Here is a 21,301-nt window from a genome sequence, read left to right as displayed (position 1 = left end):
CACAAAGGAAGTAGTTTCATGTATTCTAGTTTGTGTCAGAAGACAAGCTGCAGCTTTCTGGACCAATTGCAGTCTTGCAAGGCAGGTCTGACTAACTTCAACATATAAGGAGGTACAATAGTCAAGCTGGGATGTAATAAAAGCATGAATCGCCCATTCAAAGTCAGCCTTCACCTTAGAGAAAAGCCTCAGTTTGAAAAAAGACCAGTGCACAGTTGAGCTAATCTGTTTTTCAAAGGTGAAATTACTATCAAATACAACCCCCAAGCTCTTGAGGTTTGCAACCATTTGTTTCCTCTCACCTCTTATTTCCGTCAAGTTCAGGTCTGAGCTTTGAGTGGGTCATTGCAGCACCTTGATTCTTTTCTTTTCCAGCCTTTCTGGTTTTGATTTGCTGCTGTGTTTGTTTCATGACCCACTTTAGGCAAAGCTTTATGTGTTGAATAGATGGCCACACATTTTACTCTAGAATACTTTGTGCGTGAGACTGCACTCAGAGACTGCAAAGTGCCTGCCTGGACAGTTCACCAGTGGCTGCATAGGAAGACCAAACCATCACTCCTCCACCACCATGCTTTGCAGTTGCTACGATGAGATTTTTGTGCTGATATGCAGTGTTTGGCTTTCTACAAATGTGACTTTTTGCTTTATGGCCAGACATCTCCACTTTGATATGTGCCACAAGTTGTGCGGTTTGTTCAGATGTAACTTTGCAAACTTAAGATGTGCCTTGTTCACCTGGTATCTCTTCCAGACATGTCCTACTTGTTCAGTCTTTTTCTAATGGTACTGCCATGAACTTCAGCATTTAACACTCTAACTGAGGCCTGTCAAGTCTGAGATGTAGCTTTGCAAATATCCAATCAGCTTATACATCAAATATGATGTAAAAGCCACCTTATTGTAGATTTAGGCTCTGCAAACCCACATGGGTGCAGTTATTGTTATGAGCTATGTGAGGCAGGCAGGATTGGAGGACCCAAAATGCAGACTGGTGGACAAAACTAAACTTGAAATGCAGCTTTATGCTGGACTACAGTTATACAAAAACCAAACTGGACTGAACAGGAACTAAACAAGCAGGCAGAACACACAGCGTGGAATGAGGGAGATCGCGACAAAGGACAAATGGTGATGCGCACATACACAAAAGGGCAAACGAGGAAACACAGCTGAACATAATCTAACTAATGAGACAGGGGAAGCACAGCTGAACATGGAACACACAAGACAAGAGACTGTCAAATTAAAACAGGAAGTAGGAGAAACACACCGGGATGCAGACAGACAAAACCCAGGGAAAACAGGAAAGAGAGAGCAAGGGGCATGCAGCTACACCAGGAGACGAGACAGACTTTACAGGAAGGCATAACACAGGAGATGATGGGGAGGACACACAGAGACAAGACCAAGAACTAGAAATACAGATAACTAAACTAGGAACAAGTCACACAGAGAAAACAATAATGACTTAGGTTGGATATATGCGAAGCTCCACTGGAAATCCCTAAACTCTATACACTACTGGAGCTGATGAAGCATAGCCGCAGGAGAGTAAACGAGAGTGCATCTGCACAGTCCTGTAAATACAGGGAGTGCAGAATTATTAGGCAAATGAGTATTTTGTCCACATCATCCGAAAGCCTACTACCAATTAAGCATATTAGGTGATGCGCATCTCTGTAATGAGAAGGGGTGTGGTCTAATGACATCAACACCCTATATCAGGTGTGCATAATTATTAGGCAACGTCCTTTCCTTTGGAAAAATGGGTCAAAAGAAGGATTTGACAGGCTCAGAAAAGTCAAAAATAGTGAGATATCTTGCAGAGGGATGCAGCAGTCTCAAAATTGCAAAGCTTCTGAAGCGTGATCATCGAACAATCAAGCGTTTCATTCAAAATAGTCAACAGGGTCGCAAGAAGCGTGTGGAAAAACCAAGGAGCAAAATAACTGCCCATGAACTGAGAAAAGTCAAGCGTGCAGCTGCCAAGATGCCACTTGCCACCAGTTTGGCCATATTTCAGAGCTGCAACATCACTGGAGTGCCCAAAAGCACAAGGTGTGCAATACTCAGAGACATGGCCAAGGTAAGAAAGGCTGAAAGACGACCACCACTGAACAAGACACACAAGCTGAAACGTCAAGACTGGGCCAAGAAATATCTCAAGACTGGTTTTTCTAAGGTTTTATGGACTGATGAAATGAGAGTGAGTCTTGATGGGCCAGATGGTTGGGCCCGTGGCTGGATTGGTAAAGGGTAGAGAGCTCCAGTCCGACTCAGACGCCAGCAAGGTGGAGGTGGAGTACTGGTTTGGGCTGGTATCATCAAAGATGAGCTTGTGGGGCCTTTTCGGGTTGAGGATGGAGTCAAGCTCAACTCCCAGTCCTACTGCCAGTTTCTGGAAGACACCTTCTTCAAGCAGTGGTACAGGAAGAAGTCTGCATCCTTCAAGAAAAACATGATTTTCATGCAGGACAATGCTCCATCACACGCGTCCAAGTACTCCACAGCGTGGCTGGCAAGAAAGGGTATAAAAGAAGAAAAACTAATGACATGGCCTCCTTGTTCACCTGATCTGAACCCCATTGAGAACCTGTGGTCCATCATCAAATGTGAGATTTACAAGGAGGGAAAACAGTACACCTCTCTGAACAGTGTCTGGGAGGCTGTGGTTGCTGCTGCACGCAATGTTGATGGTGAACAGATCAAAACACTGACAGAATCCATGGATGGCAGGCTTTTGAGTGTCCTTGCAAAGAAAGGTGGCTATATTGGTCACTGATTTGTTTTTGTTTTGTTTTTGAATGTCAGAAATGTATATTTGTGAATGTGGAGATGTTATATTGGTGTCACTGGTAAAAATAAATAATTGAAATGGGTATATATTTGTTTTTTGTTAAGTTGCCTAATAATTATGCATAGTAATAGTCACCTGCACACACAGATATCCCCCTAAAATAGCTAAAACTAAAAACAAACTAAAAACTACTTCCAAAAACATTCAGCTTTGATATTAATGAGTTTTTTGGGTTCATTGAGAACATGGTTGTTGTTCAATAATAAAATTATTCCTCAAAAATACAACTTGCCTAATAATTCTGCACTCCCTGTATGTCTAATTAAGTGATAAAAAAAAAAACTGGAGTTGGATTGGACCACGGGCATGGAGAGCCTTTAGAAATCCAAGTGCTCAGAAAATGGTCTCAGCTGGCTTCATCTCTACGAGCTACATTAAAATTCAGCATTTTAACACATCATTTATAACAATTCACAAATTGATGTGACACTCTGAATGGTGCCATTCTGCATGTTGAGTATTTTCACTTTTGACACTTTAAATCCATTTTGCTGCTCAAACATTCATGTATTTCTAAAGCCAATCTGTGAATGCAAAACATCTACAGTCTCTTACTTTGCAGGACTGGATCAAGAACGAACAAATTACATCACTATTTAAACTTGCAATGCTCAGTTTACATAAAGCGCACGTTGTTCAAAAACCAGATAGATTCAGAAGGTTAAAGGTTTTTGAAATCTAAAAATAGGATTTTTTTACATTTTGTAGGTGTTGACAAACTAAGAAGGGTCACTTCCTTCCTTTCTTGCCGTGCTCCATTGTTGGCTAAATGTGTAATAGAAATTTCTGTCTTAATCTGGTGCATTTAAAATAACATTCAAAATAACCTTAATGAGTTTTGAAATAATTGCTTTAAGCTGAGAGCTAGCGGCCATCGTGCACTACACAGACAGACATAAAAAGTGTCTGCACAATGCATAGGCCTACAGCGTGGAAGGCATCTCATCTGCATACACTACACCCAATGGTGAGCAGTTAATTACTGAAAAAATGAAACAAAAATGTGTTGTCATTATGCTAAAATCAAAATTGGCTCCCACTGAGGATACATTTCCCCCACACGTGACAGATTGTGAGAACATTTGCGTTTTATAGCTCGCCTAATGTCCTTTGCAGCCAGAGAGACAGAGAATAATCTGAGCTTCCATAGAGAGCAGATCAATAGGATGTGCTTACTGTGATCATTAGAAAAGGTTATTACCATGTGCGAGAATAGATCCTGCCGGTTCCTGACATTGTGCATTCTGTAGCCATTACGGATCTTGAAGATCTGAGTAAAACGTGAATCAAATGTTAAAAAAAATATAGATGCATTAAGAGATAATAGATCTTCCCCTGGAAAAGAAAATGGAATAAAAGCTGCAGGAAACAAGTGCATTTCAGGGTTTTAATTTATGGGCATCACAATGAGGAGAACAAAAAGCACACAAGGAGAATGACAATAGAGCTACTGTTCGTAGACAAATAATAGATAAAGGCATCCTGTAGCCACAGGCCTGTGGTCTCTGGTGGTATGAACAGATACAGCCAGTGCTGCACTGCTCTCTAGTGGTCAAGTGAGGAATGTAAGGAATGTGTGCACACTCAAAAAGCTGTTTGCTACAAATAAGTGATGACTCCTATAAAATCTTTCATCTTTAGTATTAAAAGTTTTGCTCCTATTAGCCTGACTGGAAAGACAAAAACCCACAGAGGGGATGAGAGATCATATCACACAAGTCCTTAAAACCACACATCATAGTGGGTAAGCAGAGGAAAGCACATTAATTCTGTTGTTGCTTATGTTCACAGCGTGCAGTAATAATCAGTTTATTTATTTCAACATTATTTTTACAGTATATTAAGTAGTTTGAATGACCTTTAAAAGTAATTTCAGTTCCCAAATGAGATTCTCTCTTTGACACCAAACGGGTGGCAAAGAATAGCATAGTCACTCATTTTGGAGCAGAAGAGATGAAAGAAGAAACACTATGAGTGCAGTTTAAAGATTTGTGGTATGTGAAGGACAGGTACACTGTATTCAATTTGAATGGAGCTTGTTTGTTTCGATGTTTTCTTTGTACACTTGCGTATTCCTTTTTTATGACAAGAACTATTACAATGTTTTTGAGTACTAGAAAAACATTTCTCTTTGAGCAGCAGACAATTTGTTTTTATAAAAGACGCCAATAGAAATGTCAAAAGTTAACAATATGTGGGACAAGGGGACACAATACTGTGCAATCTTACATAAAGTGGGAGTTTTGCTGTAGTTCAAAAACTTCCAGTGCAGAGTAAAAAAGCATTTGGAAAGTTTGCTTTGAGAGCAGCTTTGCCCAAAATGTTGAGGATTAAATGTAAATCCTGTTTCTGTTCTTTGAAATTTGCACAAATACTTTGAACACATACCGACATTAATGTCACAGCACAAATCAGCATATTGTACTTCCCGCCCTGAGTGTGTGCCTGACTCTGTGACAGTAAATAATCCAGCTTGAATTGCAAAGAGCTTTCTTATCCTTTCTTTATTGGATTAAAGTCATCACAAGATTTGAGTACAAAACATTTACAAAGCTTCCAAAACGTCATTCAGTGTGTGCAGACACCTGTTCATCTCTCACTCAATTTATATGATCAGAATTTAAGCAAATACAACCAAAGATATAAAAATACAGAAGAGATCGGCTCACAAATAGGTTTAGATAAATATGTAAAAACACGAAGAGAAAGATAACGACATATATAATAGTATCTCTATATGTAATATTAAGTGAAACCAGGAAGAAGGATTCGATCCATGGTTTAGTGTATGCAGTAATACTGTGGGTGGTTAGTTCCTGACCAGTAGGTGGGACTAAAGAGCCAAAACGTTCTCCAAGTAAAGGTGGAAAACCGATTTTAGAAGTGTTTTGAAACACTGAAGACAAAGAACATCGTGAAAACAGTTACACAGCATTTGATAAAGTGGTAAAGTCATACATTTTGACGTGTGCTTGAGCTACCTTTAAACTGTCAGTGCGTTATTTTATTTACAAAGCAGCAAACCTGTTGCTAAGTATTTCACGTCTTTGCTTTTGCTTGACGTTTCAAGAGGCCTCGATCTTCATCTCCATCCCAGACGGCATCGAGCAGGCGACAGTCGATCAACCTCCCGGTGTTTTGAGCAGTAACTGCAGTTACTTTGGTTTTTTGGATGGTTTGATGTCAAAGAGGAAGAAGGCTTCGCCCTCAGATCATGAAGGACTGAGTTTGTTTGTAGTGCTTGAGCTGTAGGGAGCAGAGAGACATACAGTGACACATTTCCTTTCATTAGCTTGTGCCTGGTGTTATCGGAAGCTTATCAACAGTTGCATTCCAAATGAATGCATGCAAAACAAGCCCTGATTTGATAACGAGGCCTTTGATCACTCACATTGCGGGTGGGAGGAGGAGGAGGGTTGTAGGACTTGGTGCTGAAAGGCAAGGGGGAGGGCAGTTTAGTCAACACTTATTATTTTGGAATAACAATAAGGGCAACATGCAGGGCGGAAGAAGAAACTCTCACCTTTTTGTTTTCTTGCTCTCTGTTCGAATAAAAAACAAAGAAAAAATTAGTCAATACATGAAAATTTGTCAGTTGTGGTCACAATACCTCAATTCTGGGAGAACTCGAAAATACAGAGATTTACTCAAGTAGTCATTTTTATGTTTAACTGAAGTTTTTCTTATTAGTTCTGTTGGGTCTCTACCAAACCCTTCATTTAGTCACCAAATGTGTCTTTCTGTTATTTGGTGCTAAGTCCGGTTGTGCAAAGAGAGTTTATTGGTGAAAACAACTGCTTGCAAGAAACAGTGATAAGAAGAGCAGTAAAACAGTAAATCTGAAAGCAGTAAAATCCAAACAATTGAAAGGGTTTTTTTTAGGTAAGGCTTTAAATGCAGGAAGGATTCTTTCACGAGAGCATTTTTAAATGGTGACACTATGTTACTACATATATCAGAGTTGTTTTCTCTGTGCTTCTCACCTTATTGTTGTTTTCAAAACATTAGCATGAGCATTAGAATTACAACCTGATCAGAAGAATAACCAAATACTTTCTGCAAAAACTATTCATTTTAATATGAAAGACTGGCAAAGAGGACCTCTTCCACCCAAATAGCTCTTGGATATTTGATAAAGTACCGTGTTCAGAAACACATACACGTGATTGTTCTCATTCTAATTTTGTTTACAATTAAACTTTGCATTTGTCAACTCAATCCTGTTCCACGGCCATAGACGAAATTCATCTAATCTGGTATTTATTTTTTTTTAAATAAAAGGCTGAATCCATTGCTGACAGCCTAAAAAAATAGCTGCTCACTCATCTGGTTGCTTAGGTGCAGATCAATAAATTGACATGCACTCTGAGAAACAAGTCCAAATGGATGGACTAAATATAAGTGAAGGTGTGAAAAAACAACACGTTCTCACTCCCAAAGCGTAACATTTTACGCTAGGTGACAAATCATCGGTATATTACGCTTTTGGTCACCCAACACATCCCTATATTACGAGTTCGAGAACCGTTTGGAATGAATCTACACATGTACGTTTATTTTACTTAAATCGCTTTGGAAAACACTATATAATATGATTAAGGTGGTGGTTAACGTTAGGATTAAGGTTAGGGTTAGGGCTGGAATACACAGCTGGGTTGTGTGTTACAGCGGGAGTATCATTCGATTTCATGCACAATCCGGTGCGTAGCATAGGAACGCAGACGGTCACCTTTCACATTCCCATGGAACGCCTCGGGACGTGACAAATCGTTGGCATATTACGCGAATAATGCAGAATTATTACATGACAGGACGCACTCGAGTGTTTTTCTCACACGCCTAAACGCGCTCTTTTATCCTGTTTTCCTTCTCTCACCCCAACCGGTCACAGCAGATGGCCCCGCCCCTCGCTGAGCCTGGTTCTGCCGGAGGTTTCTTCCTGTTAAAAGGGAGTTTTTCCTTCCCACTGTCGCCAAAGTGCTTGCTCATAGGGGCTCATAGGATTGTTGGGTTTTTCTCTGCATGTATTATTGTAGGATCTACCTTACAATATAAAGCTCTTGAGGCGACTGTTGTTGTGATTTGGCGCTGTATAAATAAAATTGAATTGAATTGAACACATTTGTGGCAGCACTGCACTACTTACTTTTGCAGCAGCCTCGGTGTCGGCAGACACACACACAGATGCAGCAGAAAAGCATGAACGCTGCCAAACCTGCAGCACCTGCTATTAAAATCGTCATATTCAAAGGATCTGGAAGCAGCAGAATCAGATTTTTTTTTAATATTTGGTCTCCAGAGCGTGATGCATAATCTCCAGTGAGTACTTTCTTAAAATACTTACAGTCAATAACTTTGAGTTGTTGGGCCACACAGCTCTTGGGCGCCCCCACACTGTTGGAGGACTCACAGCGATACATCCCTGCATCCACCTTGGACACACTTTTAAACTTCTGCTCCAGACAAACAGAGGCAGGCGGCAGGGTACACGAAAGGAATAACAGTTGTGTTTTTGGACCCTTGTATAACATTCTGTACATTATATTATATTGTATTTGAAAACTTTAGGTAGCACTCACCAGTGTGCCCTTGTTTGTGTCAATGCTGTAAGGAGTCTCTCCCGTGGCTGTTAGTGCCTTGTTGTCTTTGTACCAGCGGTAGGTAGCGGGAGGCACACTCAGTTTGTCCTTACAGAGAAGCTCCAGGCCTGACCCTACAAACACAGAGCTTGGCACGTTGCAGGAAGGGACATGAGGCGGCACTGAGAGGGGGGAAAGACAGAGAAAGGTAAAACTATATATTTTTAAAATATATTATGTTTTCAATTTGTAAGACAACACGAAAGTCTCCCTACAAATGCTTAAAATGTTAACATCTGCATAGTGTAATATCACTTAATAGACTTTTTTAGGCAAAACTAGAGAGGTCTGATGATTCCTTTTGTTATAAATTATGTCAGATTGATGTATTGATCTGGAAGTGCATTTCCTGCAGCCACCAACCAAGTGTCTATTCAGCCAAACATGTTTCCCATACATCACTCCAGAGATATCAGTCAAAGTGAGGCTTTCACATGTGCCAGCTGGGAGGCTGCCAACCAGGAACTCCACCAACAAAAAACATTTGTGCGATCATTCTTTTAAGATAAGATAAGATAAGATAAGATAACCTTTATTAGTCCCACACGTGGGAAATTTGTTTTGTCACAGCAGGAAGTGGACAGTGCAAAAGTTATGACGCAAAAATTAGAATACAATAAGAATAAATATAGTACACAACTGTACAGAATAGAATAAAATAATATACTATATACAGTAGAATAAAATAGAATAAAAATATACAATAAGATAAAAATAGAATACGAATGCTATATACAACTGAGTAAAAATACAACGATGCCAGAAAAGATTATTGCACTTAGTGTTATTGCACATGTGTGGATGTGTGTGTTTGTTCAGTTAAAGTCTTTGTTGTGGAGTCTGACAGCAGTGGGGAGGAAAGACCTGCGAAATCTCTCCGTCCCACACCGGATGTCCACAAATGACCAACATGTGAGCATCGACCTACATTGAAATCTAACAATGTAAAAGAAACTGTGTGTAGTTTTACCACAATATGATGACACGTGTGACTTCACGACTTGTATTAAGAGTGCCAACAGAATTTATCCGTGAAACTCTTGTTTTGCAACCATGTTATTTTTGTGAAAGTATATATGTAATCACCTCAAATGACATTTAGATTTAATAATAATGAGGCTTTTTTTCAATAAGTTGGTGAATAATCTTAAAGAAAATTAAACTACACTGGCACAAAACAGTCTGCCTGTTGCAACATATCCTAATGGAAGAGATTATAAAGTTTATAAGAAGTTGTTATTTGCACAATTTCTGTGGTTTGCCAAATATATCTCACATACTCTGTAAACTCATTACTTCATGCTGCAAACTGCAAAACCCCCAAAATCTAAATTCTCTTTGGAAATGTAAATAAAATGGGAACAATATCAAAGGGCATCCAGAGGTATTTCTATGTGCGTGCTGGACCTTCACGTGGAAACTAGAAGCTTGGATCTTTGTGCTATGGCAGGAATGCATAAACTACTGAGTCGTTATCCTCGAACCTCAGAGAAACAACCATATCTCTTCGAGCAGGAATGCACAAAATAGTCAATTTATTTATAATTTCTGAAAGCTGAGTGAGGCAATGTAGACTTTTGCCTGACAGCCTTGAGTTCAAACGTTCAGTGCAGAGTATATTCACATGTACCGCACAGGGAAGAACACAACATTGTGTTTCCTTTAAAAGTACCATATGTGTCTTGATTAAAATCACAATGAAAATAAAGAATATATATATTATTATACATTATACAAGTTATGAATCTAATGTTACTTTTCCCATTTTTTCTCATTTCAAGCTGAGGATGTGTCAAAGAAACCATTTTTACCTATTTCCAAAAGATACAAAATAACTCTATTTTCTCTTTGAATGAAATGTCAAAATGTCTTCGACATCACAAAGTTCATCTTGATCTGAAGTGAGATAACCTAACATCCCACATCATATAATACCACACTTCACTGATGGCTAGTGGGTGGCTGGCCTAACATTCATAGCAGCAGGGTGGCTGATTTGATTTCATCTGGCTAGCACTTTTACACATTTAAGTTTTAAAAATGTTGAAACACAAAAAATCAACCTGATTTATTAATAGATTGTCATTTTTAACACCTATGCACTACCAAGCCGCTCGGATATTGTGTAACAGCTCGTTTGCGCTCACCATTTTCGGTGTGGTGAACAGCACCGTACAACAAAAGTGGCAGAAAAGGTCTCAGGGATTTCATTGGATGTGTCCAAATTCAGGGATCGCATCCTCAAAAGGACGTAAAGACAGAGACGCACAGAAGTTCTTAGCTGTTAAACTGGATGCTCTGCTCCTGTCACCTAGCAACCATTACCATGTATCTTGGACATCAACATTTGACAGAAATGGAGAAAATCTTTGTTCTATATCATTTTTTTTACCTTAATGGAGAAAATTATGATGTATCTGTTGTTAAATGAACACGACATTTGAATTTGCACAACATTTGTCGCCTCACTGTGATGTAATTGAAGGATGACACACCTTCTGCTTTCAGTTTTGACTTCTTTTCCACATATACGAGCGCCGATGTGGAGGTTTTGCCTGAGTGGAGACACCTGATGTAAACAGTACAGACCTGTGGTGATTTCACTGTCTGTGCAAAACAACCCATGTGCCAAGCATAATGGAGAGTTCTACTAAAGTTAGCATGCTAATAAAGTCATGGTGGTCCAAAGGTTAATGTAATATGGCTATAGCCTGAGATGGGGTAGTTACTCAGAGTAGCACCCTGTACAGCAGTCCAACATAAACGGATTGGGCACTGAGGTAACAGTTATAATTTCCTATCCATAGCAGAGCGGATTCAGAGTGGCTGCTCCATGCTATCAAGAAACTGCTTCTATCGTAAATTACTCCACATATTGCACCTTTAACGACTGTCCTCACCCTAATCTCACAATTCAGGTGAGGGAGGCTTGTGTGAATTGTTTGCAGTTATTTGTGCAATACAATCACATTTAAAAGATTTGCTGTGAATCCTCCTGGTTCCACCAACATGTACGTTATTGTTTCACATGTCACATCACAGGAGTTAAGTGCCATTGACTTGCACCCTGAAATAGTTTAGTGTTCACCTCTTACACAGATCTGTCCTATCCCTATCCTTATGTACGTTCGTAATATATTCATACCAAGAACATTAAGTGTCACAGTGGCCTCTCCGAGGTTGACGTGATCCTCGCTGGCTGTCACCTCACAGCGGTACTCCCCTGAATCTTTCTGAGTGACGGAGTGTATCGTCAGCGTCGCTCCCTCTATCTTAGCCCGTCCAGCGTAAGACCCTAAAGTGCAAAAGACGGAGAATGATGAACAAAGAAAACAATCAAAGCAAAGTGTCAGCAAACATAAAAAAAAAGGCCACACAAAATCTTCTTTATTAAATCAGGTTAAGTTTAAAAACAAATGCGTGCAGTAATGATCCGTCACTCACCTGTGAATTTGTGATTAAAGTAAACAAAAGTCACCCCCTTTCCTTTCTTCTTCCACTCGATTCGAGGGTTCTGATCTTTCTCTGTCTTGAACTCACAGGACAGCACAGCGTCTAAAAGTAAAAGTAAAACAATATTCATCTTTAATCCTTACGTTACCTTTTTTAATGTCTCAAACTAATTGATTTTTACCAACTCATGCACACTCATGACTACGGATGATGTATTTCTTTATTTATATCCATGTATTCTGAAATATATTCTGGTAGTTGCAATTTTCAATAAAGAATAATTATTTGAAAGTGTTCAGTTAACATGAATGTGTTTTTTTAGAGGAGAAAAAGACAGAAATTGGACAATATGATATTAGATATGTTTATATCTAGTTTGTTGTTTTCCTATTATTTGGAATTACAATAGGTTAAATATGAAATATATTTTATTAAGATGAAACAATAAGACTGTGGCCATTTTAAGATAGCAGACAAATTATGTTCAGGAATGTGAAAAACTGCAGCGTCGGTCTCACCAGTGTGCTCGTGAACCTCCACTTTGGGTTTACTGCTGCTTACTGTCACTGATAAACTGACAGGACCTGCAGAAGAGAGAAGATCAGCGTCCTGTGAAAGACCAGTTTTACTCTCAGACCATCGAGTACAATCTTTAAATGTTTACTGGAGCACATAAATGGAAATGTTAAACATCTTTATAGTTTCAGATCAAGGAGCTACATGGTAAACCATCAGACACAAGAAGCTTACTCATATGTAAACAGGACGTTTGCTTAATGCTTGGTTTTTGTGTGGAAGCAGTCGCACTCACACACATTTGACTTTCCAGTCGAAGCCTTAACGCAAAGTATAGAACAGCAGTAATAACCTGTGGGGCTTGAATGTTCTCACAACGCAAAATGTTCTTCACAAGAAAAGTTTCAAACTGCAACTGGTGCCCATAAACATAGTAATACATGCCGACAGAGACAAACAGACACTGAGTGTGGAGCTACATCCTGGTGGTGCCAGGAGCGGTGCTGTGCAGGAATGCAAGTGATGGATGGCCCTCTGACAAGCTGCTTTAAGGCGACCTGATAACCGCCTTCAGTGATCTGTCCCTTCAGCACACGCAATCAAACACCCACGTTTACCTCGACATTAAGCAGACGCCTTCAGAAAGAGATAAGAGAAAATAATTTAGAGTGACACGCCACCTAAAAAATAAATAAACGCTTCAAACGTGGCTGTAAAATCTGACTTTTATATTATTGGCAAGCAATTTTGCTGGAAATAAAGTTTTTATTGTAGAACTTGGAAGCTTCGCAGAGGTTGCTGTTACAGGATACTCCCTTGACATCACGTAAACTGAAGCGGAGCTGCTTTGTGAAACTTAAATGTGTCACGTGATCATCAGCTGTAAGTGTGCTTTAAGTAAAAAAAAAATAAACATTTGAAAGCAGCAGAGAGGAGACTGGTAGTAAAACTGAATTACATAACAGGCTTGTACTTGAGGATTAAAGATGGGGAGAAAGTGGGCTGGAACGGTCCTTCAGTTAACGAGCAGTTAAATCCGATAAACAGATTAATGCATATTACTGACCAATGAGTTAATTTTTCATGTGCTGTAGACTGACAGTATGGATTATGCTCAGTAATAACAAAATAATGATATCCCACAGCCCACTTGTGCTTTTAACGCATCTTTTCTTTTCTTTTTAACGGTGTTCAAAGTTTCAGTCACTCCGTCCAGCATTTAGCGATACAGAAGAGGAGCGAGCATGAACTGAGTGACATTTTTTTGGCTGGTGATTTCAAATAAAACTTGCAAACAGCTCGAAAAATACGACAAATATGTGGTAAAAACATTGTGTGACAAAGTACTTCTGTGCAGTCTTACATAAAATAACTGCTAATAAATGCATAGTTGTAAATGTGAGAGATGGAGAAAGAGGTAAGAAAAGAGAGGACAAGAAGATTTTTAAGGGTAGGAAATGGTCATCAAGTGAAATCGGTTTAACTTGAAACTTGAAATTTAAATCTTACATATAATGTCCTAATTGATTTTAGAGTTTTTAAACCCGATTTTGGAATTATACATGTGACAAACTAATTGAAGCTTACAAATTCTATGCTATTCAAATTTGCGTGAAAATACCAAGCAGTCTGGTAAAGTTTAGTGTTGGCTAAACCGATACGTTTGCAGTATTGTAGTGACGTTTACTGGTGCACAGCAGGCTGTGTTGTCCGTGGGCAATGTTAGGATGTATATAAAGGGTAGGAGATACAGGAGAGGTGGAGGAAGATCTCAGCCTGGGTGTTTATTGTCTTATGTAGTCTGGAAGAAGAGTGGATGGTGGGGTGGGTGCAGTTTTCTCTGTGGTGGGGTTGGGTGGACTGTCCCGGGCTCTGTGGGGCCGAGCGGCGCTGCTGCACTGGGCCCCGGTCTGGATGGGCCTGGGCCCCCTTTCCCTGGCGGGTCGCGGAGTATGGGGGTGCCTACTGGGGTCAGCGGGGGAGCTGGCCCCAGGGAGGGGTCACTTGCCCCTCCCTTCCTTCCCTCCCCATCTCCAGCTGCCTCCCTCTTCCTGCTCCACCACAACCACCCACACATGCAGGGCCTTGGAGTAGGGGTATGTCACCAGGGTGCAGAGGAGGCTACCCCCCCCCTCTGTCCCCTTCTGGCTGCCTCTGCCTCAATTTTATCCCACAACTTAGACATTCACATTACTCACACTCTCATTACACATACATATAGGATCTTGGGGGTGGGCACGATGCACGGAGTCCAAAGTACCATCAGGGTGTACACCCCACCCCTGGCATCATTGCCCACCTCTCAATTTTAAATACACGTAGACATTGAGGGCTAGCAGGAGGGACCATGCGCTTACCTGCTGCTCTCTGGCAGGTAGCTCCATGCCCTCCTGGGTTTTAAATGCACCTTAGAACACACATGCATCAACACTACAATGAGCGGGTGGAGGGAGGTTTGGAGTCTTCTCTCACCCCCGTTCTCTGCGACCTGCTGGAGCGGGGGGGCTAGGAGGAGGAGGAGTTGGCCGTCCGACTGCGGTCTGGAGTGTGGAGCCTTCCTGCTGCTGCGGAGTCGGGGCGGTCTGCCTCCCCCCACCGCAGGGAAAAGGGAAACACCACCTGGGTCTGGGTGCAGTTCCCCCCTCCAGAGGCGGGGGCACCTAGACCCGGTTTGTAGAGTACGCTTGGGGAGTGTGATCGTGTGTACAACGTCTCTTTATGTCTGTCTCCACGTTGGTTGAGTGTGGAGTAAGTGCATATGAGAGCATGAGGGTGGGAATGGATGTTTGTATCTGTGTGTGCCTGTATGTCTGTGTCTATATGTCAGGTTGGGTGTCAGGCGCCACCTCTCTGGGGACATCTCAGGCCCTCCAAGGTTTGGAGGCCTATCTCCCCCTACCACCACTTCCCCTGCCAGTGGTGGACCCCCTCAGACATCGGTGCGTTGGTGGTTCTTTGTGTCCGGGGATGGGCGTCCAGGTACACACCGGCTCACTCCTTGGCGGCCGCTTATCGGGGCCTGGAGCCTGGGGCTCGCTCGGGCCACTTCGGAGGTGGGGTGCCCCCGGCCTCTCGGCCTGGGGCTCGGTCACTCAGGCGCAGCTGGCTGCCGGCGGAGCTCACGGGCGCGTCACTGCAACTCCCCCTGGCTTCTGCTCCGTGGCTGCTGAGTGAGCCCTCATCTGGGACTCTCCTCAGCTCTTTCTGGGACAGTGGCGCGGCTGCCCCTCTGTTGGTCTTCCTTGGTCTCTTGTGTTCTGAGGGCCTCTGGATGTCTGGAGTTTTGATCTCCTCCACACCTGCTTCATGCCCTGGAGGACGGGGCTGTGGCCCCCCCACACCCTCTAGCAGATTATTACATGAAGGAACCTTTTAAAAAACAAAAAACAAGCGCGTCCATGCTCACAGGTGTACACACGGGTGATCACACCCACAAACTACACCCTTTTTGGCTCCTACCTCAAAGCACACTGTGTTCTGTTGATCTTATGTGCTGCACAATAATGTTTAACATTTAGTATTTACTGTCATATTCCCATATATCATTGTGATGTTGTTTATTCTATTACTCTTGTTCTCTTCTGCTTGCTTTCTTTTTTCTTTCTCAACAGGTGACCCAGGTGATCGATATATGCATTTTTTTTTTCTCTGCCCGTTCTGTTGGTTTTTGTCTTTTGCCCTTCTCCCCCGTCCCTCTTCTCAGCTTTCTCTCTTTCCCTCTTTCTTTCTCCCCTTCTAAAAAAAAAAAAAAAAAAAAGGATGTATATAAAGGGTAGCAAACATCAGTTTATTTTTCACATGATGATTCTGATCAGACTCGCTCTCTGAATTCTAACTTTTATATTAGCTGGATTGTGTCAACAGCTGAAAATCAGAAGCCTTTGCTTATATCTTGTTTTTAAAAAACAGTTAACAATAATGTAGCAGCACAGGTCAGCTGATTAAAACCTCTACAGATTTTAAAAAATAAATAAAAATTATATTGGAGCCCAAAAAACATCATATTGTAACTTATTTCTTAGTAATTCTTTTTCCAATGCTACACCCAAACTACACCTGCCAAATCCCACTTTAACCCCTGACTAGCGATGCATGTTTCTTGTGTGGCACACTCTGTGTGTGTGTGTGTGTGTGTGTGTGTGTGTGTGTGTGTGTGTGTGTGTGTGTGTGTGTGTGTGTGTGTGTGTGTGTTGCACACAAAGCCATTCTTTATGACAGTAACCTTACCCTTCTCAGCTGGCATAGCATACACATGCACAGACATCTGTAAAACACACTTGTGAGGATCTCTGCTGACTGATCCTGAACACCCTGCACTCTTTTACTTTTACTTTAATACAGAATGCATAATAACGGTGTTTTAACACTACATATTTTATTTTATTCAAATGTGCACTTGAAAACCCTAAAACTTAATCCGCTTCTACTATTAAAAAAAGTTACGTGTTTTAGGGTTTCTGCTGTTTTAAGGAGACATTGTAACCTAACTGAAAAACCACCTATGATACCTCCTGTGCAGTAATGAAAAAAATATTTTCAGAGTATATTAAAAGGCAGTGTGTCTAAACAAACAGATTGTAATCGTTTCATCTCTACAAGGACTTTTGGTCCTCACATGTAAATACAAGAAAAATCAAAACACATGCACGTCAAAGACGCAATTAACTGCGTAAAACATGTTGTTTGGACGACAGCCTTTGGCCTTTAAGATTCCCACAGCAGCATCAAATGCATTTTTTCTTTACTGCTTTTTCATCTCAGTCCAATTAACAACTAAGGGTTCAGTCAGGGGCTATCTTCCCTGAAACTCTGGGATCTCAATCTCCTCCGCGGGGGTCACGTGATCCGTCTCATCAGCCCGTGGATCTCGGGTTCAAACAGCATCAGAGCGGGTTCAGTGTAAACATGAAGCCCAGCCACTCCCTGCACAATCTCTACCCCCACTGCACTCCCCAAACACATCGCACCTCCTCCGCGCTGTCTGTGAAATCACGCACAAGCTCTACAACTCACACACTAATAATCAATCAATAAATATCAGAGCCTCGTTTTGACACTTAGCCTACATGCAGTCGTTTCTAAAGTTGTTAATTTGGCCCAAAATTACATTTTGTTTCGGTGGCCTCTTGCAGCTTAATAAGATAAAACTTGAGTTGCATAATCACGTAAGACGGTGGTATGTGTTGTTTTCTTTAGTAAAATAAAGTAGGTCCTTAACTGTTATATTGCAATAAAATGAAAGAAAGAGGAGAAAATGCGTAATTACATATTTATAAGTCTGTAAAAAGGTCTGACATTAAAATAAATAAATGCATAAAACATGTAGTTCAACCTCACATCGCGTATGGATACATGTTTGCACTGTTACTGTGTATAAATGCAACGTAAAAATTGGCTGACTCTAAAAGTTGCACACACTCTCTCATTCAGTATCAAAACAGAAATTGTTGAAGTTTTGAACACAATAAAAAGCTCACTGTGCAAAATGGTGATGAGCAGAGGCAGCGCCAGCATCTTCATGGCTTTTCTCGGGTGTCGGAGCTCTTTCCTGAGGTCTGTCGGTGTCCGTGGAGCAGATGAGTTTTACTCTAAACTCTCTGCAGCTTCTTCAAGTTTCATGTGCAACGGCCACGTGCGCGCTCACGTATCCCGGACAACTTACGGGGCGCGTGCACAAGTTCAGGGTGACCACCCCCTCTTCTCAGACAAAGCTCTCAGAGGAAACATGAGCCTTTCTTTCTGACAGGGGGACCTGCCCGGCTGTAGTAGTATCGAGTAGTAATGTAGTAGTAATGAGAAAGGAAGCTTTTGAATGGTTTCTTCAGCCATTAAACACAAAAGCGTTTGAGGATTCGTTACATGAAACACATTTTATTAACTACATTGTCACTAAGCTCTTTGGAATTTTTTGTACATCACATCATTTTTGTAGTCTCTAGAGACCACAGACTGTATATAAAAGATGGAAATAGATTGTTCTTCACACTTTGAAGCCTCAGCCTAAAGGGTTTTAAAATCCCTGTGAATATTTCGTGAGTCAAAATATTTTTCGGACTCACGTATTCTTAATGCAGCAGTTCAACTGACCATGTCATTTCACTGGCATTTATTTTTGTAACCTACTGAGATTTTTCCAGTTTCTTGTGTCGGAACAACAAGTGCGCTCATAGGCTCTCTGAAAGGATTTACCTGCCTCCACAGATGTGCTCCCAAGAGTTCAAACTGGCACACTGAAACATATACGAAAGCGGCCGTGATCCAGCTTCAACTGCTGGATCAAACTATGGAGATCTCCCAGTTGCTGCTGTCTCGTGAAAATGGGATGAAATCAGAATCCCCATTTCCTCCTTTTCTTGTTTAAGAACATGTTGAGTTTCTTGTGTTAGGTGTGTATATAACTCACACGGCAAGTTCCGATCTGTAAAATTGAGAATTTCATGTTGATTTTTCACAACGTGTTCAGTGTATAATGGCCTTTAGTTTTACCTGCTGCCATCACAGTATTTTGACACCATATGTGAGTGGGTGAATTTGATTGAGAGGGTTGACTGCTAATTTATCCACTAATGCTGGCTAGCAAGCTGAATCGTTTTTTCCCAGTCAGGCAACAAAGAAACATCAAAATAATATTTACATGTTTGTTTTGCCTTTCGCTGACTAATATAGGGTTAGTCACTAATGATGACTTAGACCTCAGGGGGTTGAAAGGTTCCAATAGCAACAGTTTAGTGACTGCAGAGGTGAAACCTGCTGACAGCTGCCTGGTCTGGACAGTCAAAGCAGCCACACCAAAACTCTAGTATCAAAGTGGACGAATTATAGAAAAAACATTTTCCCAAAATAAAGTTGTTATGAAAAGGAGAAAGTAGCTATAGATACTAAAACTTTAGGAGCCAGCTTCAAGTGGGCCTGACACGTCAACTTTGGCTTCAGTTTCTAGCACTTAAGGTTGTTGCTTGGTAGAGACAAACGACTGAACGAAAGCTAAAAATTACTGGATGTACATTCATCGTGTAAATTATTTTTATATGTTATTTATCCTTTACACAAATATGAGTAAGAGCAGGAGTGAAAACATGGACCATTTATAAGCCAAGGGACCCAAACTAATGGTTGGACATTCTCCTTCAGTATTTTCTGGAAGAGAGCAGAATTCATGGTTTCATCCTGAAGCAGCAAAGCAGCCCCAGACCATCAAACTACCACCACCATCTTTGACTGCTGGTATGATGTTCTTTTATGATATTCTGTGTTAGTTTTACACCAGATGTGACGGGACTCAAACCTTGCTAAAAGTTTAATTTTGTCTCATCAGTCCACAGAATATTTTCCCAAAAGTCAAATCATCAGGATGTTTTCTGGCAAATGTGAGTCGAGACTTTGTGGAGTTTTTTACTCAGCAGAAATCTCCCATGGATGAGACAAGTGAGGCCTGCAGTTCTTTTAGATGTTGTTCTGGGTTCTTTTGTGGCCTCCTAGATGAGTTGAAAGTGCGCTCTTGGAGTAATTTTGGTAGGTTGGCCACTCCTGGGAAGGTTCACCACTGTTCCAAGTTTTCTCCAGTCATGAATAATGGCTCTCACTGTGGTCCACCGGAGTCCCAAACCATGCAGCAACTCCAGAATTGCAGTTGTAGAGGTAACTGTACTGTAAAGGGCTCTGTTCATGAAAGGCTTTTATATAGTACAAATAAATGTATTTGATGCCTTTGTGTTTCTACTTATTTTAAGTATTTCTTGGGAACATGTAACCCTTTGCCTGCATATAAAGAATGGAAATCACAGAGGTTGGAGTTTTCCATATGTCTGCAGTGATGAGCCTAAGTCGGAGAGAAGTGGCAGCTGCTGCTGAGCTACTGTGTCTCTGGCTATTAGGTTTCTCACCACCAGCGCCCACACAACAGCACATTGTCACTCATTCTGGTTAATGTGCACACATGCTTACATTTGTGGCCATACGCACACACAAAGACACACACGGGGGACATACATCCAGACACGTGTGCGTAAGTACACACAAAGAGAAACAGTGAAACACTAACTCCCTAAATCTCAGCTGCAACACCTGTTCACAATCGACAGTCCCAGCTGCTCTGCTCGGAGCGGGACACACTGATGTCATGTAACACACACATGCACATGCATAGCAGCACATCTAAGCAACCACTGCTCACTTTACACAAACATACAGAAACAAAGTCAGTCAGATAGTGAATCTCAGAGGACGGGTGACTTTCAAATGCACGGTGACCTTTGATAACAGCCAGCGGAGCAGCTGTCCACCTCACACTTTACTACAACAAAAACCTGATTTGTTCTTTGTAAGAGCATAACCAAGAGATGCATGAAACCTGATCCAGCTATAACTGTAAGTTTTATTAAAAAGCAAAGTTTTAAACATATTCTTAAAAGTAGAGTGGTTGTCTGTCTCCTGAACCCAAACTGGGAGCTGCCAAAGTTATCAGAGATCCCAGCTCTGTTTTGTTGATATCACTCAAACCAACAACCTTGAGCCACACTATGAGATCAGGACTGTCGCTGTGCTCACCCTTGCTCTCATCACAGAGTTTCTAAAATATTTAATACAGTCATTCATACAAAAAACAAAGAGAGACTGCAATAATCCCCATGGTGTTCAGCGTAAGAGTATCCAACATACTCTTAGAAAGCAGCAGTCTACTGGCCGACGATCTCTTTCTTAATAAATCAAACAGCGACATTCAGCAACTTGTAAAACCTGAACATATCACAGAGGATCAGGATTTGACCACAGTCCATGAATATTGAGCGACACAGCTGCCATTTAATGTTAGGCTTTGGTTTGGTGGAAACTG

At 41.2% G+C, this 21,301-nt stretch overlaps 1 protein-coding gene across 1 annotated transcript; it reads right to left on the bottom strand.

Annotated features, from left to right (window-relative positions):
• Positions 1-5,363: 5,363 nt before the first annotated feature.
• jam2b (junctional adhesion molecule 2b) lies at positions 5,364-18,049 on the bottom strand. Its single transcript, XM_086266554.1, has 10 exons — positions 17,946-18,049; positions 12,471-12,536; positions 11,944-12,054; positions 11,645-11,794; positions 8,440-8,621; positions 8,205-8,313; positions 8,007-8,114; positions 6,384-6,402; positions 6,252-6,291; positions 5,364-6,106 (listed from the first exon to the last, which is right to left on the bottom strand). Exons 1-10 carry the CDS (start codon positions 17,986-17,988, stop codon positions 6,068-6,070), a joined length of 867 nt encoding a protein of 288 aa, XP_086122680.1. The 5' UTR covers positions 17,989-18,049; the 3' UTR covers positions 5,364-6,067.
• Between the last annotated feature and the right edge of the window lie 3,252 nt (positions 18,050-21,301).

Source organism: Aulonocara sp. 'chitande type north' Nkhata Bay, linkage group LG16 (genome assembly GCF_057382095.1).
Source record: "Aulonocara sp. 'chitande type north' Nkhata Bay isolate Kocher_YH1m ecotype deep benthic linkage group LG16, A_spYH_male_GT1.1, whole genome shotgun sequence".
Classification (NCBI taxonomy): Eukaryota; Metazoa; Chordata; class Actinopteri; order Cichliformes; family Cichlidae; genus Aulonocara; species Aulonocara sp. 'chitande type north' Nkhata Bay.
Note: the sequence above shows the minus strand (reverse complement) of the source record. Positions and strands in the feature narration are given on the sequence as shown.

Bases quoted from the DNA above. Each gene is read 5' to 3' on its own strand.
- jam2b (XM_086266554.1), bottom strand. From the start codon at position 17,988: ATGAAGATGCTGGCGCTGCCTCTGCTCATCACCATTTTGCACA. The intron at 8,622-11,644 runs GTATGAATATAT...CCCCCCTCTCAG, and splicing joins TGTGACACTTAATGTTCTTG to TGCCGCCTCATGTCCCTTCC. The intron at 6,107-6,251 runs GTGAGTGATCAA...TGCTCCCTACAG, and splicing joins CTCCTCCTCCCACCCGCAAT to CTCAAGCACTACAAACAAAC.